Source organism: Drosophila innubila (assembly GCF_004354385.1).
Source record: "Drosophila innubila isolate TH190305 chromosome 3L unlocalized genomic scaffold, UK_Dinn_1.0 0_D_3L, whole genome shotgun sequence".
Lineage (NCBI taxonomy): Eukaryota > Metazoa > Arthropoda > Insecta > Diptera > Drosophilidae > Drosophila > Drosophila innubila.
The window spans coordinates 6,546,763-6,567,934 of NW_022995376.1; the positions used below are offsets into that span (position 1 = coordinate 6,546,763).

General features: G+C 38.6%; 2 protein-coding genes across 4 annotated transcripts; one reads left to right on the forward strand and one right to left on the reverse strand.

Moving 5' to 3' along the window:
- The first annotated feature begins 1,159 nt into the window (after window positions 1–1,159).
- LOC117787559 (titin homolog) lies at window positions 1,160–8,190 on the forward strand. Its single transcript, XM_034626108.1, has 4 exons — window positions 1,160–1,246; window positions 2,748–3,077; window positions 5,366–6,787; window positions 6,860–8,190. Exons 1-4 carry the CDS (start codon window positions 1,178–1,180, stop codon window positions 7,862–7,864), a joined length of 2,826 nt encoding a protein of 941 aa, XP_034481999.1. The 5' UTR covers window positions 1,160–1,177; the 3' UTR covers window positions 7,865–8,190.
- Window positions 8,191–8,887: 697 nt separating this feature from the next.
- Window positions 8,888–13,432, reverse strand: LOC117788372. Of its 3 annotated transcripts, none has more exons than XR_004617763.1 (4): window positions 13,297–13,432; window positions 10,618–10,770; window positions 9,120–9,705; window positions 8,888–9,087 (listed from the first exon to the last, which is right to left on the reverse strand). XR_004617763.1 is itself a non-coding variant. In XM_034627126.1 (4 exons), the coding sequence occupies exons 2-3, from the start codon at window positions 10,726–10,728 to the stop codon at window positions 9,172–9,174; spliced, it is 645 nt and encodes a 214-aa protein (XP_034483017.1). In that variant the 5' UTR covers window positions 10,729–10,770; window positions 13,297–13,432; the 3' UTR covers window positions 8,888–9,088; window positions 9,126–9,171. The 3 variants fall into 3 exon arrangements, 2 of the variants coding, with proteins under 2 accessions (XP_034483017.1, XP_034483018.1); XM_034627126.1 differs by having other exon boundaries at window positions 8,888–9,088; window positions 9,126–9,705; XM_034627127.1 differs by lacking the exon at window positions 13,297–13,432 and adding an exon at window positions 10,880–10,898 and having other exon boundaries at window positions 8,888–9,705.
- Window positions 13,433–21,172: the final 7,740 nt, after the last annotated feature.

Consider the following 21,172-nt stretch of genomic DNA (forward strand, 5'->3'; position numbering starts at 1 on the left):
CTAACAGAGGCCAATGGCATCGGAAATAGTGAGTTGCCATTAAGGTATACGAGCTAGTAATCATTTTATTATTCTTATTAATTAGTTTTTGGATTTTTTAACAGACATTTTTTATAGCTGCCTGGCGCTAGCAATATACATAACTCCCTCTTGTCAGAAATACAAATAGCGGTGCTTCAAAGTAACATGCATCTGTTGGGATTCATCTTCTGGTCGGGAAAGATTAAGGCTTAAAAATATGTCTGGCATAATAAGCAGGCGGCAGCTGATGATATTTCTTAGCCTTGGTAAATACACTCCTTAAATCTACAAGAGATGAGAAGAGAGAGTGTGACTGAGATAGAGTCTGTGAATTACAAAGGAAAAGAGCGTATTTTTCTGCTTGTACTAATATTAATTATCTAATTTCTGTATCCCTTAATTGTCTTTTAATAACTTCTTAACATTTTCTTTACTTTACATTCATGCTTTCTACGTTCTTTCTTTCTCTTTCATTTCTGTTCAAATTCACTTCCAATAGGATCAACTGAACTGCTTGCGCACTGCTTTATTTTGGCGCTCAGCTTATTCGTTTAAGTTCCACCAAATGCGTTCCACTAAGTTCCACTGGATTCCAAGTCACGTTTGCGCAGCAGAAGCCGAACTAACAACAACAACAATGTGAGCATTTGCCATTGTAATTGTAGTTGTGATTGTGAGTGCGAACGTTGTTGTTGTTTTTGTTGTTGTCGCCTACATTTCTTTGCCGCACGCACCTGTAAAGTGACAATGTGTGTCTGTATGTGTGCTTGTGTGTGTGGAGTGTGGTTTCGTTTGTTGGATTTTCTCTACCTTTTGCATTCTTAATAAATCAAAGTGAAGAATATATAAATTGGGCGTCACATTGGTACGTCGGTCGCAGTTCGTATTTGAAAGCCAACGGTGCCTCACAGGTGTGCGAGTGCAAGCTTTGGTGACTATAGAGACAGATCTTGAGATCGACAAAAATATATATATATACGCCTGGATACCAATTGGATTAATACACACACACATAAACACACCAAAGGATTACTATGTGCATTTAAAACTAAGTTAAAGTGTGAATAAAAAATAGAAGCAAGCAGTTCTCGTGATATACAAGTGATAACCATATAGCTATATATAACTGAACAATCTGTGCAACTAGAGCGTCATCATGTGGAAGTACATCTGTGTAACGATCTTCTTGATCGCCTGCTGCAATGCGGGTCCAGTTGGCCAACAGGTGGGTTATGAATATCGATTCTATTCTATTCGATTCTATTCGATTCGATTGGCTTGCAATTGCAGACAACTTCCGTTTGCTAACGGAAATCGAAACAGTCAACGGAAAACTGTTAATGAAATGTTTGCCTTGTGAAGGCATAGTCTGAAATTTTAATGACACTACCTCATTGAGTTAGTCATTCATATAGCCCAAAGTGTCGTCGTCTGTGTGTTCCTTAACTTCTACTTCTTCTGGCATTTGCATACGTCTGACTTAACGCAGTTTGCTTAGTTTGTATGCCAAACGTTTAGCCTTTTAACGGCTAACTGCAGCAGAAGACTCAAGCCAAGGTATTTATAGACAGCTGCAGGTTCTCTACTTCATTTTATGGCTGACAAACTATTTAGCCGGCTTTGGATAGGAGTAGACTTTACTCTCCAACTCCAAGATTGGCTACGTTCTTGTCAATGAAACTCCAAATGGAATGAATCACATTAAGACATCAAAATTATATTTTAATACTTTCGGAATAATCAAAATTTAAGCAAGAAAAAAAATTTGAAGCAAAATATTGAAAGAATATTTAAAAACATTCTAAGCATGAAGAAAAATGCAAAAAAAGCGCGAAATATTAAAATAAGAGTGGAAGTAAAAAAGGTTAAATTAATACATTACAATAATAATTGATTATAGATTTCTCTTTGCATACTTTTAAAAAATAGAACATACACAAAAGTTTAATAGTAATAGATCTTGGTTCTTGAATCATTTTTTGAACAATAGATTAAAATTGAGATTTTTGTTTCATAGCTAAAAATTTTTTCTTATCAGTATAGATTATGTACGAAATTTTGAGGTAATAATATTATTAATTTGACAAGCAAGAAGATTTTTTATTGGGCGCAAATTAAAACATAATTATGTTAAAGAAAAATGTATCAATTATGTAGAACTAAAATTTAAAAACAGTCTATGCTATTAATAATATCCAAAAGCTTCCAGAAAATCCAACGATTCACTTGCAACTACTTTATTTCCCCGAAAGAAAATAAATTTCTGCTGGTCAGAAAGCAGACAGAAAAATTAACAATAGTTAGCTAATTAAAATGCATGTCTCAAGTTAATAAATAGCTTATTGATATGGTTAAAAATATGATGTGATAACATTCAAGCGAACTATTCGAAAGTCAAATTCAATTGCAGCGTTGACCAAAAAGGTTAACCAGTTGCCAGGTGCGAAGTGCACAGAAAAAAAGCAGCAATAGGTGGGGATAGGGGACGTTGAGTAATTCAGTTTTCACTTAACGCCAAAAACTAGAACACAAGTGAAATTTTTTTTCGGTTACCCTCTTAGAGCTACTTTATAGACACTCTGTCGTGGCAATCACCTCACGTGCCTTGATTCAATTCGTGTTGCGCATGCGTCGCACGTAGATCGTTAGCTGAATCGTCGCTGGCTAATCATAATACCTTATTATATTCCCTACCCACTCACATCTCTCTCTCTCCCCCTTTGCAGAGGAAGAATATGCCCATAAAGGCACGCGAGGATAGTGTAATGGCTGTGCAGGAATCCGAGGCGGAGACTGAAATGCAGACGAGTGGCAACGCAGCGGAAACGGAAGCAGCTCCTCTAGTGGGCACATTGACGCTGCCCAGCAATGCCACCTCCATCAGGGCGGACATCACGGACAGCTTTTCGTGTGCCAACAAATCCTATGGCTATTATGCTGATGTCGAGAACGATTGCCAAATCTTCCATGTCTGTCTGCCAGTTACCTATGCCGACGGCAAGGAGAACACATTCCGTTGGAGCTTCATCTGCCCCGAGGAGACGATCTTCAGCCAGGTAAGCTCAAATTAGTGATGGGAAAATACATAGAAATATAGACCCTCGAATTGAATTGATTCTACATCAAAATTGACACTTTACCAAAAACTTCAAGCTCTCATAACTTTGCCAAAACTTAACCGATTTTCATGCGGAATATCATTTTGATCATTATTTGGCCTCTATTTTGATTCTGCATCAAAATCTTAATTACTTAGAAAATTCGATATTTTGGTCATCACTGTCATATTTTTCCATGCCTACCCCTTGACACCTTATCCAAAACTTCAAGCTCTCATAACTTTGCCAAAACTTAACCGATTTTCATGCGGAATATCATTTTGATCATTATTTGGCCTCTATTTTAATTCTGCATCAAAATCTTAACTACTCAGAAAATTCGATATTTTGGTCATCACTGTCATATTTTTCCATACCTACCCCTTGACACTTTATCCAAAACTTCAAACTCTCATAACTTTGCCAAAACTTAACCGATTTTCATGCCGAGTATCATTTTGGTCATTATTTGGTCTCTATTTTGATTCTGCATCAAAATCTTAATTACTTAGAAAATTCGATATTTTGGTCATCACTGTCATATTTTTCCATACCTACCCTTGACACTTTATCCAAAACTTCAAACTCTCATAACTTTGCCAAAACTTAACCGATTTTCATGCTGAGTATCATTTTGGTCATTATTTGGTCTCTATTTTGATTCTGCATCAAAATCTTAATTATAGAAAATTCGATATTTTGGTCATCACTGTCATATTTTTCCATAAATACCCCTTGACACTTTATCCAAAACTTCAAACTCTCATAACTTTGCCAAAACTTAACCGATTTTCATGCGGAATATCATTTTGGTCATTATTTGGTCTCTATTTTGATTCTGCATCAAAATCTTAATTACTTAGAAAATTCGATATTTTGGTCATCACTGTCATATTTTTCCATACCTACCCCTTGACACTTTATCCAAAACTTCAAACTCTCATAACTTTGCCAAAACTTAACCGATTCTTATGCGAAATATCATTTTGGTCATTATTTGGTCTCTATTTTGATTCTGCATCAAAATCTTAATTACTTAGAAAATTCGATATTTTGGTCATCACTGTCATATTTTTCCATACCTACCCTTGACACTTTATCCAAAACTTCAAACTCATAACTTTGCCAAAACTTAACCGATTTTCATGCCGAGTATCATTTTGGTCATTATTTGGTCTCTATTTTGATTCTGCATCAAAATCTTAATTACTTAGAAAATTCGATATTTTGGTCATCACTGTCATATTTTTCCATACCTACCCCTTGACACTTTATCCAAAACTTCAAACTCTCATAACTTTGCCAAAACTTAACCGATTTTCATGCCGAGTATCATTTTGGTCATTATTTGGTCTCTATTTTGATTCTGCATCAAAATCTTAATTACTTAGAAAATTCGATATTTTGGTCATCACTGTCATATTTTTCCATACCTACCCCTTGACACTTTATCCAAAACTTCAAACTCTCATAACTTTGCCAAAACTTAACCGATTTTCATGCGGAATATCATTTTGGTCATTATTTGGTCTCTATTTTGATTCTGCATCAAAATCTTAATTATAGAAAATTCGATATTTTGGTCATCACTGTCATATTTTTCCATACCTACCCTTGACACTTTATCCAAAACTTCAAACTCTCATAACTTTGCCAAAACTTAACCGATTCTTATGCGAAATATCATTTTGGTCACTATTTGGTCTCTATTTTGATTCTGCATCAAAATCTTAATTACTTAGAAAATTCGATATTTTGGTCATCACTGTCATATTTTTCCATACCTACCCCTTTACACTTTATCAATTATTTTAAAATCTCATAACTTTGCCAAAACTTAACCGATTTTCATGCGGAATATCATTTTGATCATTATTTGGCCTCTATTTTGATTCTGCATCAAAATCTTACCTACCCCTTGACACTTTATCCAAAACTTCAAACTCTCATTACTTTGCCAAAACTTAACCGATTTTCATGCGGAATATCATTTTGATCATTATTTGGCCTCTATTTTGATTCTGCATCAAAATCTTACCTACCCCTTGACATTTTATACAAAAATTTCAAACTCTCATAACTGTGCCAAAACTTAACCGATTTTCATGCGGAATATCATTTTGATCATTATTTAGTCTCTATTTTGATTCTGCATCATAATTGTATGCATTCAAAAAGTTAATTTTTTCCGGTATTTGAATAAGCTAGCAATAATCTATTGCATATTAACCTGTTGTTTACTGCAGGAATCTTTCACTTGCATGCGTCGTGAGGACATGACCATCGAGTGTGCGGACAGCTCCAGATACTATGAACTGAATGGCAACTTTGGTCTGCCCGTTGAGGAGGAGAAGCAACCAGCAGCTGCCGAGAGCGAGCAGCTTGAACAGCAGAAGCCACAGCCCGAGGAGAGTGAGATGCCTGCGCCTGCTGAGCCCGCTGCAGTTGCCGCTCCTGAGCCCGTCCCGGAGTCAGCGAAGCCTGTCAAGGTGCAGAAGCCCAAACCAAAGCCAAATCGTCGTAAACCTGCCGTCACATACAACAAACCCCAAAGAAAAGTGCCAGTTCCCGCCACAGCAGCTCCCGTTGTTGAACCTGAAGAGGAAGCTGAACCCGAACCCGAACCCGAACCTGTTGTTGTTGCCCAATTGGCTTCCAAGCCTGTGAAGCCACAGCGTTTCAATGTGAGGCCCAACAAGGAGAGGCCACAAGCCATCAAGCCAGCTGTGTCCGCCCCTGCCACGCCCATGCGCAATGAACTCTTCAACTCCATACGCAAACGTCCAGCAATCTTTAATAAGCACAGCTCCAACAAACTTGTACAGGAGAGTGAAGCCGCCGTTACTGAGGCAATCCAAATCCAAGTGGAGCTGAGTGAGCCACAACCCACCTTGAAGTTGCAGACAATGTTTGTGGATGCAGCTCCGGAGGTGCCTGTGCAGATTGTAGAGGAGCCAGCGGCAGAGGCTTCTGAGCATGTTGTGGCCATAGCAGAGCCTGAAAAAGAAGAAGCACTACCAGAGGCTGTTGTGGAGGCAGAGTCAATAAAGGCAGAAGAAACAGCTGAGCAAGATGCGCCAATGAAAGTGGAAGTGGAGGAAATGCAACCCATTGAAGCCATTGAGGAGATTCCCGCTGTAGTTGAGGAGATCTTGGAGCAAAAGCCACAAGAGATTGAGCAGGCACAGGAACAGTCACAGCAACTGGCACAGGAGCAGCTAGAGGAGCAGCCAGAGCAGCAGTCAGAGAATCTGTCAGAGAAGCAGCCACAGGAACAGCCAGCGGAGCAAACCGAGGAGCAATCAGAAAACGAGGCACAAAAGTTAGAAATCGCTCACATTGAGCCAGCTATTGTGGAGAGCAGCAGCTCCAATGAGGAAGCCTTAAACAATATTGAAGCCATGGAGGCAGCTAAGCCAGCAGATGCACCTGTCAGCCTGCCAGCCACACCAGAAATGGCCCAGCCCAATCCTCTGGTGGAAGAGATGCTCGACAACAGCGCCAGCAATAATGAAATCAAAGAATCCATTGGTGGCTTTAAGCCCGTAGATCCTGTCATGGCTGCTGAGGCGGAGCAGCTGATCACCGATTTTCTGAACACACTACGCAAGCATGAGGAGAAGACTGAGACTGACATATCCAATGCTGCCATGGACATGGCTGAGACCATTGAGCAGCAGCCACAAGCAGAACAAAGCGAAGACAAACCAGCGGCAACTGAGATGCAACAGGAGGCGGACAATGTGTCCATTGAGGAGGCCAAGTTGCCAGAGCCTGAGATAATCGATAAGAATGCTTCCGTTGAGGAGCAGCTGCTGGAGACTGAACCAGAGCCAAAACCGCAGCTGAAATTGAAACAGGATTCACCCATTTTTAATATTATGCAGCTGAATCATTTGCCTGCCGATTATCAGATTCCCGTGCAGGTATTTTCAGCGCCGGAGACAGAGAAGGAGTCGCAGTCAGAGGCCATTAAGGAGCTGACAGCAGAGTCGGAGATTAAACCTGTCGAAATTGACCAAGTTCAGGAGCCAAATCTGGCCACAGCTGCCTATATGCCATCCATCAGTATTGATGACATTGTGGAGCTTGTCAAGGAGCGTCTGGATCAGAATCCCAAGAATGAACAGCTCACGCCCATGGAACTGATCCTCACACCAGGCGCAGCAGCTCCAATGGCTTTGATACCGAGCAATAGCATTAAGACAGAGACGGAACAGCAGCCAGAAAATGCTCCGATCGCAGAGTTGGAGTCAGAACCCGCCTCGGAGATCACCTCAGAGATCGCTGCAGCTCCCGCCTCAGAGATCACCTCAGAGATCGCTTCGATTCCCGCCTCGGAGATCACTTCAGAGATCGCTTCTGTTCCTGCCTCAGCGATCACCTCAGCGATCACCTCAGAGATCGCTTCAGAGATCGCCTCAGAGCCCTCCTCAGTTTCCGCCTCAGAGATCACCTCAGAGATCGCCTCTGCACCCGCCTCAGAGCCACAGCCTGAACCTACATCAGATTCAGCGACAGCCCAAGAATCCGAGCAGGAGGAAGTCATACTGCCCATTTACAAGCGCATTTCTTCAGCGGAACCCAACATGTCCAAGGTGCAGACATCGCCAGTGACAGTCAGCAAAGTAGAAGTCGAGGCAAAACCAGAGGAGGAAAAGACTCCCTCCGTATCCGAAGCCAAATCTACGTCAAGAATGGATGCACGCAAGCGTCGTTTTCTGTTTCGTGCCGATTCCAGTTAGAGGAACAACCTCAAGATGAGAAGAAGAAGAACTCCCGCCCACAATAAAGCAACCATTTAGCCGAAGTCCAGCCGGAGTCCCATGCATACCCTCCGAGTCCCTGGCAACCCGACGCTGTCCCACTCATTTGCACCTAGGCAACTTTAATGACTATTTTTTGATTTTCTAGTTTTATGGCCATTTCTGCACTTTTTCTCAAAAAGCGCACACGAGAGTTGAAATTTAAGTTTAGCATTGTTGTATCCTTTTGAGTTAAACAAACAAACAAACAAATGAAAAACAAAAAAATTGAAAAAACATTTTGAATAAAAATCTTGAAAAATTTATCGACAGGTATGTAATTGAATTTTCTGGGAAATAGATCTTCCAGGTTAGTCAGCTCCATCGTGCATAGGTTTGAGTGTTTCGAATTTGCCTAATGGCATTCAGCCTCTGAACGGTAGAGATGGCCAACTGAAAAGCGACCTAAATTCATTAGATTAATCAAAATTGGGAATGTCCTATAGAAATGATCGATTGAAGATCAGCTTAGAAAAGTAAAATTTGAGAGATCAGTAGACAAAAATAAACAAATTATCTGCCTAGGAAATAAGAGAAATGGTTTTAAAAATGAAATAGGGGAAACGATCAGTTGAGCATCAGCTGAAGATTTAAAAAGCAGGCGATCATTAAAAGAAAACCTTAAAATGTCTGTTATTTGAAAAAGAATCAGTGGAAGATCAGCTAAAAAACCGAGCATTCAAGTTAAAGATGTTCAAAAATTTGGCTGTTATTGAATTTCAGCTAATCTCACAAAAAGAATAATTAGCTAAAGATCAATCTGATCAAGATCAGTTTAAGAAACAAAACACTAAAGATATTATATGGCCAATGTTAAAGAAATAATAAGCTGAATTAGCTTTTTAGAAGTTATAATACGCGATCAGAAAAGAAACTTTATAGAAACGACAAACTGAAGACTTAAAGAACTTATCAAATTAAGTTTAGACCTGTATAAGATGAAGATCAGTTGATTTATATTAATTTTATTTTTACGTAAAAAGATTATTTGTTGTTTACAGTTGTTTTAATGCTTATGCTTTGGGTAATTAGCTGTATGAGGCTACTACCAGGTGAGAGATAGTGATAAAGATACAGAGAGAGAGAGAGAGAGAGAGAGGATAGATAATAACAAAGGCAACTGCAACTACTGTACTGTACAATAAGTAACTATGACAATCACAATTGACACGACTTCCGGACACACACACACACACATAAAAAAAATACACATATACTGATAGATAGAAAAAGGGGAGGGGTTTTCCCTACGCCTCCGTTTCCTGATCCAGTTCTCCAGCCTGAATCTCTTCGGGCGTACGCAGATCAATGGCGAACTTTTGTCTCGTGGGCGTTATGATGTCGTTGTGTGTGGCTCCCGTATTATCAACCGTATCCTCGCCTGATGCTTCCTTCACGACTCGCGAATAGTCCTGGAAGGCGGCGGACAGGGCAAAGGTCAATTTGCGTGCCATGGCGCGACTGTCACAGACAAAGGCATGCACCTCAAAAGGATGCGGACTCGCCTCATCCTTGACCACGATCATGGCAAAGACACGTGTGTAAACCAAATCCTGTACACCATAAGAGATCGTATCGATGGGATAGCTCCAGTTGTTGATGCTCGCCTTGGGCGAGATGATCTCCAGCTGAACTCCCGTTGTGGACACCTTCAGATCGCAGTTGGGCAGCACCTTGTTGGGCGGCAGATTCTTGGCCACGCCCACCATAATATCAACGGGGCGACGTGTGTATTTAATGCCCCAAAGGCCACGTGATGCCTCCGAGCCAATGTATTTGACCTGCAAATACACAGAAAGAATATCAGGGTCAAACTAATTTCAAATTTTAAGAAAAGTTCAATGAATTTTGTAAAATTCAATATAAAATTTTTGTTTCAAAATGATTTTTTCTAATATCTAGACTATTTGGGTTTAATTAGAATTTTTTATTTGAATCAAATATTTTATAATGTTTTAAATAAATTTGGACTTTAATTTACAAACTCAAAAAGAAATCATGTATTATTTTTTATTATAAAATATCATTATAAAATAATGATTATTCCTAATGATTATTCCTAGAGTCTAATTTTTATTAATCAATAATAATGCTAACAAATCAAATATACATATCATTAAATCAATATTTGATTTTTTAGGTTAGTCTTATCTCACTAATTAGAGTATATAATTTTTGACCATGAAATATATAAATTATTTTTGTTGCGAAATTTACAAATCATGAATTTTAAACTTGAATTTTAAAATAATTTTTGGCTAAAGCTAAAAGTAAACGGATTACAATTTGTTTGGGAAGCTACTTCCGGACTGTCGACTGTCAACTGTTAACTGTCGCATGCCACAGGCCGCATGCCCCGTTATTCCCTGCCGACCGTTAGTCAACGATTCTGGACAGTGGGTTCATTTGCATCCGATGCGAACCGGATGTCAGCAACAGCAGTCGAAATGCGACTCATGTGACTTGAAACTCTTCAGTCAGCGAAGCGAGACGAGTGCGTGTTGTGATGTGTTTTGATAACAGGGTTGCCGTGTGGCATACACAGGCAGGGTTGCACAGCTAAACGCACTGAAGCACATTCGCAGCAATTTAAATATACATTTTGCCATGAATTTTATTTTATTTATTTTATTTTTTTTTTGGTGTGAAATGATGCGGTCTGTTTGCGGTTTGAACTTTTATTTTGAACTAACCTTGAAGGTTATGGGCAAATCCTCCACATTCACTTGACAATCCAAATCACTGTTGGTGGTGCTGCTGTTGTTGTTGGTTTTGGTGCTGCTGTTGCTGTTGCTGGAGGCCATGTTGTTGCTTCAAGTTGCACTTCGGGTTCGCCACAATTTCAACTGCAAATTAAATAGATTTTTAGTACTTTTCTTTTCATTATTTCTTTTTATCAATTTGATAAGCTTCTTCTATTGCTCTTCTTTCCTCTTTACCATAATATCTTCTTACGCATAGTTATCTTTGAGCTTTTTACATGCTTCACTTTGCTGAGTTGTCAGTTTTATATTTGTTATTTTTGTATCTATTGTTTTTAATTTCCTTTTTATCAGTTCTCTAATCGCGTTGCTCTTTGCTCTCTGCGTTGTGTTTCCTCTTGTTGCCGGCAACTAAATGCGACTAACGTCATACGCCAGGTAGCGACAATGCCAAAGGTGTTGTGCGTGTGTGTGAGTGTGTGTGCGGGTGAGTGTGTGTGTGTGGAGGTGACGGTGGAGGTGTAGCTGGAGTTAAAATTGGCCGAGCCCATTGCACATTGTCTACGCTCTGTCTCTCGATCGTTGTTTCTCTGTATCTCTCGCTCTTACTATCTATTGCTCTCACTAATTCTCTCCCAGTTTCTCTCTCTGTCTCTGAGCTTCACAAATGCGACAATTGAAAATTTGCGCTCAGAACAGCGTCAACAGCATTAAGAACCACAACAACAATTTGCTATACACTTATTTTATGGTTATTTCCAGTTTCTCATTTAGTCTGTAATTTGCTTAGAAATATTAAAAAGTGATAAGACTACTTAGTATCAATAACTATTTAAATTTTACTAAGCTATTTAAACAAATGGAAAAGAAGACTGTCTTAAAAGCTTGTCGTCTAATTTATCTACATGTTAAATACTTCTAATGACAATAATTAAATATGCAAATTAAATTTGAAAATTAACCATTTAATGTATATAAAAAAATCAATGATTTTATACTTGCATTTTTGAAAGATTTTTATTGTTTTCATTGCAAAAGAATTATGTTATTTATACATATTTAAATTTTAGTTTAGTCCTTGATTTTTTTGATTTTAATCTTTAAAAAAGAGTGTGCACATTTCGATCTAAAAATATCTATAGTTTAATAGTTTAAATTTCTCTGCACTTGAATGAGTTTCATTGTTGTCTTTGCTCTTGTTAGTTTCATGTGTTTGTTGCTGTTGCTATTTATTAAAAATGCATTATTAATACTTCCGCGCGCTGAATGTGAGCTGTGAAAGGTGCGCTGCTGATAGCGGGAGGTAGCCACAACAACAACAACAGCAACAATAACAGTAACATACATCAACAATAACAATAACAAACAACAACAGGTGAGCAACAACAATGCAATATTGTTGCATGTGTACAAGTTAATGACCAAAAAAATAAAGATCATATTAAAATCACGAAACAAACGTATTTCAATGCTGCTATTTGATCGTCGTATTATGACGTCACAATCATAAGCTTGGCCAAAGGCAGTCGCGTTTAATGGCCAACGACCTGGCCAGCAAGTGTCGACTAATTGCAGGTCGGTTTTAGTTCGTTTTAGTTAGGTTGGGGAATCTACATAAAGTATATACTCGCAGAAGACTTCTCTTTGTTGTTACTACAGATTGTGTAACGCTATTTACGAGCTATTTCTTAGGCAATTTCTTTTGCTATTCAGTCAACATAAAACCGGCTACGGAACTGGGAACTGGCACAAACAGTCAACGTGCCAAGGTACAGGCCTATAAATACTTTTATAAGGTAGTCATTTCTGTCTAAATATGAATTTGATATGCCATACAATTTAGGTATTTAAGTTTTAAAAATTCAGCAATTTTTTATATAAATATTACGAGTTATAGTTTCCCTCCCCCGAGTTAATCATGGGCGCACAGTGAGGAACGTAATTGTTTCCGATTTGTATTTGAAATATTTGGTATGTAATTTGCTTTGGTTGTTGCTGTTGTTGTTGTTGCCGCTGCGCTTCGATTCCGCAAATCAAATGCTTGGTTTTTTTTTTAATGTTATTTCTTTGCGCCGTTGGCTGCATTGAATTCAACAACTGATTGAGCTAAATATATATAAATATACAGACATATTTTATATATGATATATAGTATGACAGCAGCAACAACAACAACAACTGCAAATAAGCCGTAACCTAATTTATATATAATTTTTTTTCCACTGGCATATTTTGCTGTTTAAATGGCCAGTCAGAGCGGAAGCTGCTCATATGAGCATATCTCCTATTTAATTAACTAACATAATATACTTGTACCCTCTATATACATACATTATTATTGCGTAGAATAAAAAATAATTGTTGTTATTTACAACTTTACTAAGTGACTAATGCTTTGATTCTTAGTTATACTCTGTTTGTTGTATGTGCTGTCTTTTAACCAACTCTTATCACAAGCGTCGCGTTTCTGGGCTATCTTATCACACAAACACACACACACACAATTACACACACATTTTTATATATACGGAGGCAAAAATTGAACACAATTTACTTCTTCTTTTATGGCTTTTATGTCATTTAATTTGCCCACTTTGCTTTGACTGGTATCCAATTGTTACACAAGTTTGATAGATTAATTGTTCAACTGACAATTGATATTAAAATTACCGTTTTTTTTACTCTTATCACAACGCGAGTCTCGCATGCAGTTTAGCTCATACACCTGTTTCGTTTGCGGCCGATCGCGCGACTGAAACGTAAAACCGATAAAACAAACTCAACAGGTGAATTTTTCAAACCTCCACACATCATTTTTTTATCGTTTTAGGTTGCGGTTTGAAAATTGTGTATAATTATTTTATTGCTAATTTTATAAACTTATTTTTAAACTTATTTTTAAGTGCAATTTATCTAAATCATTTAAATTGTGAAAATAAATAGCATAGCTGCCAGATTTGGTGAATTTTATGAAATTTTGAGTCGCCCTCCCGCGACTGCTAAGTGAACTAAATGTGTATAAATCAATTTATAGCATACTTATCTGCACAACTGAAATTCCTTTTTGTAGAGTTATTAGCATATTTTCAGGCTGTGTGCGTTTATAACTCAGTTTACTATTTTGCCATAAAAATGCATGCCATACAAAATTGCCAAGTTTCGTTTATGGTGTTGTGGTAGCTGTCTTCGCTGTTTTTTGCCATACACATGCCAGGTGTCTGTTTATAGGCACATGCCATAAAATGTTGCCATAATCGTTTGCCATACTGTTTCTGTTTAGACCAGCCAGAAAACTTCTACCATACAAATAGCTTAATTTATTGCAATGTGGTTGCTGTCTTTGCTGTCGATTGTGTTTATTTTATTGTGGTTGTTGTCTTTGCTGTTTAGTTATTTTTGGGGCTGCCTAAAAGTAGGCTGCAAAAAATTTAACTTCTATTTTTGGAGCCTTTCAGGTGGCAGATGTGCCATATTTTAATGCAGAATAGCGACTTAAGTTGCAAATTTGCTCAGTCAACAGCGTCTTGCACATATTCAGGGTTAAATGATAACCCAAAAAAAACAACTAAGGCAAATATAAACACCTACACATACTAATTCCTTGGCCAAGTGCAACTCTTGCCACCAATAAAAGTCAATCGCCTTGACTGAGTGCAGCATGCAGCTGCTACAACTTGCCAGCTTCTTCTTCCCTCTTGCCGCAAGTAAACCTAAACAATAATAAATAATCTAAGGTGGTAGCGGCAACGGCAACGGCGGCCAAAACCATTTGACATTGGCCACAAGTGAGCTCAACGTGTCCCTCTTAAATCCCGAACCATGTTTTTGTTTCAAGCCCGTTCCTAAGTGTTGAGTGTGATTAATGAAATGGGCCCAAAGCTGGGCAACGATTTTAGATGGAAGAGGTGCGGGAGGAAGGGGGGATTGTGTCTGATTGCGGGGTAAGACAGGTTTCTCTGGCTTGTTTCGGGGTTAAATAGAGTTCAGGTCGAAAGTGTACATAGTTGATTTTGGTTTTTTAGATGGGGAAGAGGGACAGGTGAAGCGGGCGCAACACTTGATTAATTTCAGTGCATGAAATATAATTAATTTGGTATTTACAGAGAGCGGCTGACTTGGCTAGCCACCTTTTACACCCCCTTCGACTCCCCCTAGCAGCGCTTCTAGTTCCTCAGTGCTCTCAGGAAGTCATTAGCTAAATTGTTGAAAATTTTTCGGCGACAGGTGTTGTCACAATGTGTGAGCTGTGAGCTGGGAAATGGAAAAGGGAGAATGGAAAACGGGCATCCAGTTCAGCTTAAGGTGTCGCCTGTTGAGGCAGGCAATCGGTGTTGCAAAAACACTTTATGCCACTTGAGGGGCAGGCGACGCAGTGGGTCATTTAAATTCATTACCCAACAGCAAACTCGAAGGCCTGCAAAAAGCGGCTCGTTAATTGACCACAAAAGTGGCTAAGAGCGAGCCAGAAGCAAACGAAGAGATATCCAGATAGCTACAGAAAGAAAGAGAAACAGGTAGAGAAAGAGAGAGCAAGAGACAGTGAAAACGGTTGGCGAAATTTTCATGAATTTTCATTGTGACGTTTTTGTGGTCGCCGAAACTTGATGCGCCCGTGGGTTAATGTAATGGACCGACCAGCCAGAAGCCAGCAGCGAGCAGAGAGGAGTGGAGAGTGGAGAGCAGGAAGTGAGGAGCCAGAGGCGAGTAGTCAAAACAGCCAAATAGCCGCCGTGTGACATTGAAATCCTTTCAGCGAGTGGATGGCGCACAGGAAATGACAATGGCAACAGCAGCATTTTCGGCCTGGATAGCCAAGCACAAAATACGCGCTTGTTGACAATAGTTGCTAGCCCACATCCCCTACTAAATCCGTTCCCCGTCTCCCTGCTCCCGCTTTGCTGCTGCCTTGATCTCCTGGGCATGCTAAGTACTTGTGCAAAGTGAATGTTGTTGCCTCATTCCATTGCCATTTCCTTGGTCTGTTACGCGTCGTTAGTCGCAGCTGCTGGCAAAACTATGCAAAACTCAATTGAGTAATGCTTCTCCTTCTCCTCAACTGCTTGCCAGGCATAGTTTGATCATCATCCCAACTATTTAATTAACATAACAACTTGCTCAGTTGCAATAACTTTCTCTTTCTCTTTTCCTTTTCATTTTGCTTCCTGTTCCTCTTGCTCAACCTGTTTTTGTGTCATTCTTCGACAAGGTCAAGGCTATGTCCTTAATATTTTAGTCACTTCATCCTCAAGTGAGTTTTCCATCATGGCTTTTGTACATACAATTGATGAGCTGAGTAGACTTTTTATTTAAATAGTAAAAAGGGTCTTAAGGTTTTTCAGAGAGGCAAGTGAAAAAGTTGCAAATACCATTAAATATTTTGTGGTTATTCCGGAATAAAATGTAACATAAAATAAAATAAAATTTTGTATGGTTTTTGGCTGGTTTGCATTTCTGGAAAATCCCTAATAAGTACTCTTTTTGTATATTTTAATTCATAGTATTATATTTTTGTTTAAATATTAATTCAATGCATATATTTAACAATTTTTTTTTTTAAATTTGGTAGTATTAAAAAATAGAGTTTTCAATTCATTAATTAAATTTTATTATTGTATTATATTTTAAATTTATAACTGAAAAGATTAGGTAGTACTAAAAAATATAGTTTTCAATTCATCAATTGAAATTTATAATAAATTTTTTATTATTTATAGCTAAAAAGATTATAAATTTGAGTCTAAAATGTTTATAATTCTAAGATATTTGTTCAAATTCCTAGATTTATTTTTCCTGTGTAGACTGACCTTTTGGAAAAAATTTTGTCAAGGTATAAAAATAAATTCAAAATTTTAATAATAAAACAATTTAACTCAGCTTCGTTTTTAAAGAAAAAAGAGTGATTGCAGTGAGTTCTCCCAAGTTTGTATATGTTTGAATATATTTATAAATAAACTCTTGTAATATGTAATACGAAACATGAGTAAATACAGAATAAGTATAGGGACTTTAACAGTTGAATGTGCTCGACTATAGACTTTGCCACTAGTTGTGTGTGTGTGTGTGTGTGTGTGTGTGTGTGTGTGTGTACCACATGTAATCACAGCAAGCAAAACAAATCCGCCAAAGTATCAGAATCACGTCAGCTTACACATACTCGTACATTTAATAATTGATCAGGCTGCTGGCCGCAGGGCCTAGAAAGGGAGCAGGAATGGAAGCAGGAGCAGGAGCAAGGGGAGTCGAATGAGGAAAGAAGGGAGCAGCATCAGCTTTCAACTCTGGGTGCGGTCTTCGATGACGGATGAGCTGACGATTGGCTGCTGTTGATGGGCTGCTGATAGGCGGCATTGGTCGTAAATCAAAAGCCCATTGCCCGAATTGAACCAAAAGCTGCAATTCTCCAGCAGAGAATTCTCCACTCGGCTCTCGGCTCTCGGTTCTCGGTCTGTCAATGACAGGCAAATGTTTCGCGAATTTTATGCGAATTACGCCTAATTAGCATTTTTGCCATATGAAACCATTGGGGAGTCGCCTCAATTGGGACTCCGGGTTCGCGGTTCTCCTTTGCTTCCTGCACTGCCTGATTATGTGCGCGATTGCGTATGCAAAACATAAGTGCTCTTGGTAAAAGGGGATCCGACTCCGACTCCGACTACCATTCTGGGTTCTGGCTTCTGGCTTCTGTCTATGACTCTGACATATGGCCCCGCACTCGGTGCCTACAAAAATGCAGTCTGCTGGGAGCTCTCGGGTAACTGTTGATTCTGTTTGCACCACGTTGACGTCGAAGTCATGCGAGCCAATAAAATTATGCGAAATCCGGAATATGTTCGACCGAGTGCAGCAAATTGTATTTGCAGCCAACAGAGACAACCATGCAACATGCAACGCCAGCTGGGGAGTTGCAGGCACTGGGAACAGAGCAGAGAGAACAGTGAACAGTGAGTCAATGGAAATCGAGTTGCACTTGGAGTTGGAGACGCGACCCGCGGGTCAATTGTTGACATAGGGCGGTGACAGCTATAATTTGAAACTCAACTGCTGTTATACAGTCCAAAATAAAAATAGGGTATCAAGAGCCTCTTGTTATTTGAAGTAAACAATATATTTTCACATTAAACTAAATTCACCTTTTAAAAAATAATTAAATTCAAGAAATCTCGATTATTTTTAACTTGTTTTACGCACTATAAGTTGCAAAAATATATTAAAAAAGTTTAGAAAAGTTTAACTTTTTTTTTTCAAATATACATATCTGTATTTTTGCCTCTTGTTATTTGGAGTAAACAATATGTTTTCACATTAAACTAAATCCACTTTTTAAAAAATAATTAAATTCAAACAATCTTTTTTATTTTTTTTATTTTTAACTTGTTTTACGTACTATAAGTTGCAAAAATATATTAAGAAAGTTTACAAAAGCTTAACTTTTTTTTCGAATAAACATATCTGTATTTTTAACGTTTTCAAAAATATTACTTTAAGTACTGTGTGTTCTCAATTCCATAAATATCCCAATTTCTGTGAGGAGCACATTTTTTTTTTCAGAGTTGAGCCGGGAAAGAAATATTTATTTATTTATTTAGTGTCAATTATAAACAGTTGACTAAATTTATGAAAAATTTATTAAATACTAATCAACCTTTAATTTAATGTTTTCAAAATTTAATACTCATTAAAATAAATATTAAAACTTTGCCCAAAAAACCACAATTTTCTGAACAAAAATTTTAAATAATTGCCAAACTGATGAGCTTAGAATAATTAATTTGTTATTCATTTCTTATTAATTATTATTAAGGATATATACAGTATACAGTATTTATAAATTGAATAAGTTTTTAAATTAGTTATTACATCAGGATAATTAATATAGTTTTGTAAAATAAAATAAGATATTCTTACCTGATGTTTTCCGACTTTGTCTCCAGTCAGTTGCAGTGCATACAATATTCGTTGTGGCATATAGTGAGTTCTGCTTTATTTTTTAGTTTACTGTGTGGTTTCACATGTCGCACACTCAGCGAGAAAATAGGCTCAGTTGCATTGCCGGCGACGTGCTTGGGGATTTTGCAACGGCGCAACAGTTGCAACGTTGCCGCTCGCTAATTGCGGCTGGAGTCGGAGCTGTGAGGCGCAGGAGGAGCAGCAGAGGGAGCGGGCGGGTCCAGCGGGCATATCAAAAGGCACGACGATGCAATTTGGCATTCTGTTGGGGCACAGCAGCGCAGCAGTTGCAGCTGCAGCTGCAACATTTGGGGGCAGCGCTTATCTGCTTTGGCTTTGGCTTCTGCTTCTTGGTGGCTTTGGTTGCCAGCCAAGCGTGGCTTCTATTAATGATTAATTAAAAAACTGCATGCTGTCCAGGAGGACTGGGGTGGAAGAAAGGGGATCTCTGGGTCTGGGGAGTTCATGACATATGTGGCATTTAATTGGGCAAACAAAACAGACGCCGGCATGCACTGGCCAGCTTCAAGAGAGCGGGAGAGCGGTGGAGCGGGAGAGAGAGATATAGAGTTGCGGCAACTTCCAATGCCACACATTTTGGTTTCCATGCGGCTGACTAACCAGTTGCGCCACACGCCACATGCCACACACACTGAAACGTTTGGCAATGGAACAAGCACGCTCTTTCTCTCTCTCACTCTCTGTCTCTCTTTTACTCTGTTTCTCTTAAGCTGCTCACGCTCTTTGACAGTGTCGCAGGTCCGGGAGCTGCCCCATCTTCAATTCCAATTGCCGAAGCTGAAACTAAAGCGGAAGCTAACGTTGGCTACTGACGACAACGACAACGACGACGACAACGACGCCGCTGAAGCTGACGCTGACGCCGACGTCAATTTGGGGCCAAGTTGCCCCAACTTGCGGCACCGCGTTGCGTGGCACAGAATCAGTCGTCAGTTTGTCTTAAGCGGATTTGGTCGACACGTGAGTGTGTGTGTGTGTGTGCTTCTCTCAGCGTGTTTGCATGTGAGTGATTTTCTTCCATATTACGTATACGTAATCGGAATCGCTTACACTAGAAACGTTCTACAGTGGAATTTGTTTGGCATCTTCAAAGCGAGTTTGCCGCTTGTCATAGGTCACGTACAGCACGACTCACGACACTCAACTCACGACACTCATATGTGTGTGTGCGTGTGTGTGTGTGCGGTTGACATTCGATTTACTTTCGCTGGCATTGCGGCAAGTTGGGCAGCAAAAAAGCAAAGCATACTTTTTGGCAGCTTCTAAAGCTGTATGTGACTCGGTCGATATTTGCATAAATTAAAAAAAAATATACAAGTAGCATAAAAAACCAAATAAAACACACACACACACACTCTCTGCAGACTCTGGTCGCTAATGAGTTTTTAATACGCTGCCACGTTTCCGTTGCTGGTGTGCGTGTATGTTGCACGTGTGTGTGTGCGTGTGTACGCTTGTGTGTGAGTGTGAAGAACTAAAAGTCATTGTCACTGGATTTGGGCCTGACGCCACAGCTAATTTATTGAGCACGCCAAAAGACTTTGCAAACGTGGCCAAAAACCCCCCCAAAAAAAAAGTGAGAAAAACTAATTCGAAGTGAAGTCCTACGTGAACGAACAGCCAGAACATTTTGTGGCCTGAAACTTTTACTCTGGTAAGTGACCGAACAAAGTTCTAAATGTGGGTGATACAAACTGATAAAGCATAGCTGAGAGTCGAGTAGAGTGTAGCGTATATGCAAGAGTTATTGATAAAGGAAATACCATACGTGATTTAGTTGATAATTAAATAAAACTTGGCATTGTTGCCAAGAATTTGCTTTCTATTATTGTTTCACAAGGTATTTATTATTTACTGTTATTGAATTAAATGCCTTTGTTTTTGTATTTATGCACAAAACATGCAGAGCAAAGGTCACAATAAATTTCAATGCATACAGAGTAGAGAATTCTGACACGAATTTCACCTCACATCAAAATTGTGAAAGAGACAAGAAATGTAATCCTGTTGGCATTGTTGCTGCCAATTGATGTACAAACGCAAATTCTTTAGGCAATTTATCAAATATTTGCACTCGCATAAACAAATTTGTCTTTTTTGATAATGGTCTCAGAAATGAATTTGTAATTATTTTAAATTTTGTGAGATTTTCAAATGCTATTATTAGTTACTGGTCAGAAGAAAATAACAGAAAATCAGAGACAAACACAGAAACACTTTCAATTAAATTATTAATGCAAATGATTAGTTTACTTATGCACTGCCAATCGAAGCGGCATACTGACAGATACAAAAGTATCTGTAAGATGCACACAGCATGCATAATTACGACTGGCAAACAAAGCAATTTGTCAGCCAGATAGATAGAAAAATATATATTTGATTGGATAGATGGATGAATGGATGGATGGATGCTTATCAATGCGACACAGCAATTTAATTGAAAATTTAATTTGAAGGTGTAAATATTGTATGTCAATTATAGATATGCTCGTATATTAATTGTTTAATATTCATTTTTTCTATGCACTAATTGCGAGCACTTTAATTCTGTAATTTATTTTAAAGTTTATGAACA